General features: G+C 31.6%; 2 protein-coding genes across 2 annotated transcripts in view; both read left to right on the top strand.

Moving 5' to 3' along the window:
- LOC119835092 (CD63 antigen-like) overlaps window positions 1–953 on the top strand; it is an 8,829-nt gene extending 7,876 nt beyond the window's left edge. Inside the window, exon 5 of the mRNA XM_038359708.1 lies at window positions 397–953. Within this exon, the coding sequence (XP_038215636.1) occupies window positions 397–576 (180 nt within the window). The 3' untranslated portion in view covers window positions 577–953. The remainder of the gene's footprint in view (window positions 1–396) is intronic.
- Window positions 954–2,663: 1,710 nt separating this feature from the next.
- On the top strand, window positions 2,664–7,362 carry LOC119835099 (tetraspanin-33-like). Its single transcript, XM_038359723.1, has 5 exons — window positions 2,664–2,747; window positions 4,582–4,782; window positions 5,133–5,294; window positions 6,072–6,320; window positions 7,183–7,362. The coding sequence occupies exons 1-5, from the start codon at window positions 2,667–2,669 to the stop codon at window positions 7,360–7,362; spliced, it is 873 nt and encodes a 290-aa protein (XP_038215651.1). The 5' UTR covers window positions 2,664–2,666.
- The last annotated feature ends 1,323 nt before the right edge of the window (window positions 7,363–8,685 follow it).

Here is an 8,685-nt window from a genome sequence, read left to right as displayed (position 1 = left end):
TATATGTAGAACATGCTTTCCGAATTTTACCATTCAAAAGCGCTTCTTAATGATTCTTAATAAATAAATATTTGAGTTTGAGTGGATTACTATAATATATGAAAATGAATGAAATGAAGAAAAAAAAAATGTTAAAATTAAATTTTCGTATTTAATTGTAGATGTGTGTGACTCTTATATGTCACTAGAATAATAAATTAACAATACAGTATCATTATTATAGCCTCTATTCGGTCATGACAATGTTTCTTTGTTAAAAAAATTGGTCTTTGTTCCACTCATGCGTGTCTGATTGCCAGGTAGGAAATACCTCCTCTGATCTTTTCCATCCTGGCCTTTCTATAGCTCTCTACCTCATGTTACAAGTACAATTAGCAAACCTATTTCTCTTCCCAGGTAATCGGTATCGTCTTCTCATTCTCACTGGCCAGCTCCATCCGCAAAGCCAAGTCTGAGCGCGAACGCCGCCGCTGGGAGATTCAAGAGCGTATGATCAACGCCTACACTTCTCTGAATCCGGACACAGAAAAGAAACCAGTTGTCTATGTCCCGTTCCATGGACAAACCACAGCATAGACTTTTTAATCTGTGATTTAATTTCGCCAAAAGTTTCCCTCCAATAGGAATCAGCACACGTTGAAGCACAGCAGTCTAACCTCAATATGTTATATTTGCGTAAAAGATTTATTTATCATTTCTATAGGGGTGAAATTGCAGAAATAAATCACGTTTTAGATAGGTTTATGAAATATCTATTAAGGCCTCTTAATAATTTATCTAAGCTTAAACGCGGTTAGATACATACCTAGTATAATAAATTGAGCTATAAACCCAAAGAAGTTGAAATTCAAAAGTACAAGCTCTATGATTGTTTTAATATATTAAATAAATTTATAATGTAATGTATTTTATAAATCTAATCTAAGGAATAAAGCCGTATCAATTTTATAAACTGTTCTCGTTTTATTTCTCTCCTTCTTTTTATGGTACGATCAAACAAAGCAGTAAAAATTGGTATTTATTATGGGAATCCAATAAAATTAAAACAAACTATATACGACAAAAGGGAGCTATACGTTCGATATCACTTTGCACTTCTAGATCACTTTAAGAATACTGGTATCGTGACTCCCGTCATAATATATATTTAATAAACTCCCATAAAATGCACACTACTGAGTATATATAGGATTGTAGTGTTACTACACCAACTTACACACGTGAATAGGAGACGGACATGCAAACAAGGAACAGACATACGGCAAGACGGTTCTTCTTTGTAGAAAATGCTTTCCGAACCGATGATAAATTACTATTGTTTTGTAATATGACGATTCAAAAACATTTCTAAACGAATTCTAGTTAGATTTAAAAATATGTATGTTGATTTAAGATTGTATCTTGCAACATTTTACTTTCTAATACAATTAAACGAAATTAAATATTTTTGTATCTAAACCAAACATACAACAAGTTTGTATGGGTAATTAAAAATATGTTATTTATAATCATATAAATATTAAGTATGTTAACACTTTTTTTCTATAATAAAACAAATACCTATTATTCTATTATCTGTTATAATACCAAGATTATTTAAACCTGAATCGTTTCTATGTACTTAGAATACAGTCTGTCTACGTAAAAAGCAATAGTATAAAAATTAGGATCAAATGTAGATATTATTCATGCGTATTGAAATTATCGAAAGACGAATGGATGAAAAATATGTCATCGTACATCCATCTATAAAATACCCTGTGTTTGATAACATTTCAACGGATTATAATAGATAAGAACGATAAGCCGTATCACATAGATAATATCCCATATCACAGAGTACATAACAGGTATTTTTGAAACAAAGGCAAAAATATGTAAATGTAGCACATTATTTGTTTATTGAAATAAAATATTCTAAATGATGTATGTTTTGAATATAAAGTTATCACTCACATATAATCTTCGTGTAATCTACGTGATGGCTAGGTAGTTCTATGACCTTTATGAAAACTAAGTACCCATTAACCATTCGAAATTGAAAATATTAAATAACAAAATAGTCCATCAACGTATTAAAAATACACGCAATTAGGTATTTACGTAATTATTCGCTCTTATTTTCAGTCAGACTAGAAAGCTTTTCGAAAGAACTTAGATAGCACTGCACTTGTTTCTATGTTAGTTCGAATAACTTAAATGGTTGCTGGATGCATGGACAGGGATGTGTGGACAAAGGACCATGCTTTTAGGAGCACACTGGAATATTCAAGGTTCAAAAGTAGTTCATAAAATAGTTAATATTATTTTGTTAATGCAACTACAAGGAATTTTGAAAAGCTGAGAAATAATCAAGACTTATACACTACAGTTGACTTGTGTAACAGGAAGTTGTGCAATTTTAATGATTGATCAATATTTTTAAACAATACACCTACAGACAATAAAACCAAAATTATTTTGTATACATCGATTAAGGATATGGAATACTAATGCTCTATTCTGGAAATTTTCACAATATTCGTAAATCTATTATTGTCCGAAAATCTTATCAATTCATCACCTTATCAGTACAGTTTTAGCCATTAAATAATCAGTATACAAGAGTCTGCGAAGAGGGAGTGTACTTATTCAAAATGACTGTGGCTACGGCTGGTGCACAAAATATGAAGTTCAACAAAACAGAATCGGAATATAACATGAAATCTATACGCTTTCTACTGCTGACAATTACAACTATGTTCATTGTAAGTAGTCGGTTTTCATAGCAAATTAATCTGATATTGCGACTTCGTTTTATACAAATTGATGATAAGGTAATTAAAAAATTGTATACATAAAAATATAAATAATTGACATAAAGATATACGATAAATTAATCCGATTTGTATATTCTATTTCTTAATTTTCTGGTTAGAAATTGCATTTCTATATTGTGTATGGACAAACGGATCAAACAAAGGATCTAAGGTTAAAAAATTTAATTTAACATTAGCTAATTATTAATTACCATTATTATTTGTATATGCTTCGTATCAACTTTTGTCTCTTGTGTGATTCATATTTTACATTAAGCATTTATCAAGATACATTTAATTGTATTTTGTATAGGGGACACCATCGATAATAATTAGCGGTCGATAATAGATATAAGTTCGATAAAAGATCTTGACCGAAAACAAGCAACAAACAAATGATGTTGGATTGTCTTTAGTGTGTGTCCTGGATCTCCTACTGGACATTGACGGATTCCCTCTATTGATTGCAGGCATTAACAAAGAGAAAAATAAGACTTTAATGTTGTAGGCATGTCACCCCCTTTTAAAACCTCTGAAATAATTAAGGCAAATACTTTTTTGTCTTTATCATAAAGAAATGTTTACTTCGTAAACCAAAATTAGGGGTTAATAACAAAAATATAGTCGATGCCGTGAATTCTCATCAGCACCCTTGGCCCCTTCACTAAAGCGTCTCGACGGAACACCGTGGGGTTCTAGTCGGTAGGAATCCAACATAATCCACGGCTCCTTCTCTAGGGGCCATGGGATTCAAAGCAAGTTTTCCCGACTGAAAAGAAAAAAAAAATACCTCGAGTGATTTGATCTGCAAGACATATAAAGACTTCTTTAGCTATAATCTCTTATCACTTTCATTTTGATGCCATGGAAGTTTTCATCTTCATTTCATACTAGATGACAATATAGATAAAGGTTTTATACAAACAATTGACTAATGCAGTTAAATATCCGTCGTAATTATGGATATTTGTCTCACATTAAACATAGTAGATAATTAAAACTGATATTGAAGTCACAGGCGCCAGAATGGTTGTTGTCATTTGTTGAGTATAATTAAATCATCAACGTTTTTAATTAAAATTGAAATCAATAGTAAATTTGTATGTGACAAATACTATAATTTATCAATGAGGATATTAAATTTATGAATCAATAAGCTCGTAGGAAAGAACTTAAATCGAATGAAAAGAAAAACAGAAGAAAATAGAAGATAAATTCATATCCACACTCCCTTCGTATTTGTATAATAAGCATTAACCTATCAACCAATTAGCTATTTACTTAGGTACCATTTTTTTAGTTTTACGTCATGGGATTTCAATATCTAGAGTAATTTAGAGATACTCCATTATATGGATATATAACAAATAAATCTTATGTAATTCGTTACATTGCGATCCTTGAAATATCATTACGAAGTAAAAGGTTTAAAAATCGTGGAACGAGCCAGAGGCATTTAATCTGCCTTCCACATATAATTTACTGGACGATTTTTTCTCCATTTAGCAGGCTTTCGGGACGCTATTGTTTGTCGTAGAATCGTTTGTTATAGAATCAAATCTAGAACTTCTGGTTGGAACAATCATCATCATCATCAGTTATTGTACATGTCTTAACAGTTAGTAAGCGATGGATGGAAAGTGTAGATAAATGGAAAGTGGAAACCTCTATTTCATATTTACTCGCTCGCCTATTTTTGAATCTTTAAACTGAAGTTGTAGTCGCAATGTATTGAGCAACCATTGCTTGTCAATATGAATTAATGATGGCTTTATTTTTACAGATAATTGCCGGTTTGATGATAGTATTGGGTATTACAGTATACTCTCATTATCATCACTTCACATTTTTCTATGAAGCGGCTAAGAGCGGCAGGTTCCTCACTCCCTCGTTGTTGTGTGTTCTCTTTGGGATGATGCTCTTTATCATCACACTGTTCGGTTTCTTTGGAAGCTTGAAGCAAAGCACATGCATGGTTAATTTGGTAAGTAAACTCGTATCCATGATAGTAACATTGCCATCTCCTTAGTTTTAATGTTGTTCTTTTGAAATTCCAATTCAAAAATAGGTAAATATTTTCTTATATTATCATTAAAAGTTAAATCGATACCTTTAAATTTCTAATATGAAGCAAACTCTTCACAACAACGCATTTTCAACCGTAAAATTTATTTAAAATATATCATAGAAATGCCAACAAGAATCCTTTCCTTATTACTATTTTAATGTACATTGGCGATATTTATTTTTAATTTTTAGTTTTAAAGCATTGACATGCTTTACAAATGAGAAATTTTGAAAGAATAGGAAGAGTGATATTTATTTTGTTTTCAGTATGCGCTTTTCTTGTTCTTGATGGTGATTTTAAAACTAGTGCTAGTGATATTGTCATTCACATTAAGCCCGGATAAATTATTGAACTATGTGAATGTACCCGTCGAAGATTACGTCAGTGACCCCGAAATTAAAGCCGAAATTGATATATTGCAAATTTCGGTAAGTAATACATACCTTTTATATTTAAAATACGTTATTCAGAGTGTTTTTACTCTTTCCGTTTCCACCCTCGGCATTGATGTAGATCGCAGCCTATGTCCTTTATCAAGATCTATCTATTATTACCTTAAGTAAATTGCATAAGAATTTGTTTAGCAGTCTAGGCGTGAATGCATAAGAGTTTATAATATTAGTAGGCAAGGTAGGCATTTATGTTTTATTTTACGCAACATTCTGCATTAGTCACAGATTGGTAATAATCGCGATATTCTTTTGTTGTAAATTGTTTAACTTTTTCTCATAAAATTATTTAAGTATTTACGAGTTTTAAAGCTATTCAGACAAAAAACAAGTGAATGCTTAGTGTTTATAGTATGTTCAGTAATTTGCTTACAAAATAGGTTGATCTTCAAAGTGTTAATAGGCAATTGGTGAAAAAGAGCTGTAAATAGTGTTAATATGAATAGCACAGTTTTCTGCACCAGCTTGAGATAAAGTGAGAGGAGAGTTTTATTAGTGGGCATTAAGTAACACTTTTTGGCGCTCGTACGCCAAAACTGTCTATTTTACGACGAAGATAGCATTCTTTTTTAGTTGTACTTATGTAAATTTTCCACGTAAAATGACTCGAAAAAGAGAAATCACCATAAAAGTTTTTGATGGCGCAAACTTTACAGCATCCACCATATTCCTGGCTATATCCTACGGTTTTTAAAATTAGGCTACCTCCTAATTTTGGATAATCTACCTACTAAACGTCAATCACATTGATTTCAGCTCAATTGTTGTGGCAGTATCTCATACCTCGACTACGCTGGTATGAACTTTACCAGTGATGATTCCACCGTTATAATTGCCAACGCCCAATCAGACCCTGTGGTGGTGCCTGCGACGTGCTGCGTCACCACTGGTGAGGTATACTGTACCAGGATGAGAGGAACAGGATGTAGATCCGCGTTGGTCAACATGCTCATACAGAATTCTAGTGTGATCGGGGTTTTGGGAGTATCGGTTACTTTCATTCAGGTAAGAAAGGATGTTAGTTTATTTAAAACGCGTTTTGAATGATTCATCTTAAGCGGAAGTTAGTGGTTTTATTAAAATTCTATGTTTTCGCTTTTCTCTAAATGAAATTGTACCTAGTGAAAATTTTGTAGTTAGTGAAAAATTTGTATGTAAACATACTTGACTGAGTACGTAAGTAATCTCAACGTTTTTTCGTTCAAAAGTAATATTCAGTTTCAAATTGATGATAATTAGTTAATAAATACTCATTCGATTTAAAAAATGGGAAATTAAAACTGAACAAAATTTATATCACGTAAAATAAACAGATCAATAAAAATAGATAACATCCAAAAAGTAGGTGTAACATAAAAATCAAATATTTATTTTTTTATATTACAGTGTGATTATCAGTTGTAGATATTTGCAATAAACATTCAAATCAACATATTATAAAAAAAATTGCAACCAATTTATGTCACGAGTTAAAACTCAATATGCAATTGTGTTGCTTTTAATATTATGGAGTTTCAAAAGTTATAGTCCATCAGTATAATTATATGGAAGATCTTGGATTGTCGCTCCAATTAAGGATAATTTAATTTATTAAAAACAGGCTGTCAAAGTGGGCTAAAAATACAACTGTATTAAATAAAAAGTTTACATTGTCTCCTACAATTTCTATACAGATATTGTAGGTATAATTGTGTTTATGTTTAGTACAAATCTATTTATTTAATGCGTAGCTAAAAAGTTTTTGTTTTATATCTTAGCTAAGTTACTAAATAAGTACATACTCATTTGTTTTGATTTTTTTTTATTTGCGTTAATTTTGTATCTAGGTACTAAAAATTATATGTTCTTATTTATTTATTCGTTACAGGTCCTTGGCATTATTTTCGCGCTTCTCTTAGCTCGCTGCATCCGAAAAATGAAAAGCGAAAGAGCATTAATGCTGTGGACGATAAAAGAACAGATGATAATGGCGCGAAAAATGGAGGAGGACAACGCTAGTGATAATAATACAGTCTATATTGCTCAAGCTGAATCAAGCACCGCATAGACCATAGCTAATAAAAAAATAACACATTTCACATATAAATATTAAAGTCACAACGGGAGTAGCTTCCATTTTTTTAAATATTTTATGTGGATCATTGCATTTATTGATCCAATAAAATTAAAATAATAATTTTTTTGTTATAAATAATGTAAATTAAGCACATTTAAATGTGAGATTAGGCTCGATCTATAATAAATTCATCATTGTTGCAACCATAATACAAAGTTGCGTTTTAATGTTAATACGGACACGTTTCCGTAATTCGACGTTGAGCGTCTATTTTGCGCTTGAATATAACTAGCTGTGACCCGCGGTTGAAACCGCGTAACTCCGTATCCCGTAGGAATATCGGTATAAAAAGTGCCTATGTGTTATTTCAGTTGTCCAGCTATCTACGAAGCAATTTCATAGCAATCGGTTCAATAGTTTTTGCGTGAAAGAGTAACAGACGCACACATACATATGAATCCATCCTCACAAACTTTCGCATTTATAGTATTTTTATTCGCCAATAGATGTCAGGAAGAGTCATAATAAATTGGGACTACTCAAACGCCTCCTATTTGTTAAAAAAGTAAGTTTAAGTCGATAAAACACGAATATGGCATTTTCTAAAAAAGATTCCTAGCTAGATCGCTTTATCGCCCCCGAAAACCCCTGTATACTAAATTTCATGAAAATCGTTGGAGCCGATTCCGAGATATATATATATACAAGAATTGCTCGTTTAAAGATATAAGATAAAACTAATGTATCGATCATTATGTAATAAATATTTTTAAATACTTCCCTAATACGTATAGTATTATGTTATCTGTGCTAATACGAAGTGTATTTTATTCTTTCATTTCACTATTTAAAAAGAAAAGTACTACTAGTATCTACAATATTAGTAGTGCGCCCCAGATTCTCCCATGGTACAATCAGGTTCAAGTTCAGATCAAGCAATCGGTTACACAGATTTAATTTGGTTCAATTCCAGAGTTTTTTTTGTTTGAATTTTCGAAAATGTTTGAACGCCTTTGTTTCTTTTGAGAATTATGGCATATTTTCTTTGAGTAAAATTTTATATCTACATACGAGCGGCGACTGTAGTCAGGAGCCGCTAACAACATTGCGTAGGTAGGTTGCGCTCGTTTCTTCGTGTATCACCCCTTGCTTGCACAATTTACCCATCTTAGATTATAAGACTGTGGCCGTCAGCAACTGTCAGCCATCTGCATCTGGGGCTAACATGGTCATCAATTCATATCCAAGGGGTGAGACATAGGTAAATAATAATATTGTATGAAAGAAATAAATAAAACAGATTATTTTGAATAA

This window comes from Zerene cesonia, chromosome 20 (genome assembly GCF_012273895.1).
Source record: "Zerene cesonia ecotype Mississippi chromosome 20, Zerene_cesonia_1.1, whole genome shotgun sequence".
Classification (NCBI taxonomy): Eukaryota; Metazoa; Arthropoda; class Insecta; order Lepidoptera; family Pieridae; genus Zerene; species Zerene cesonia.
This window is presented reverse-complemented; position numbering and strand designations above follow the sequence as displayed.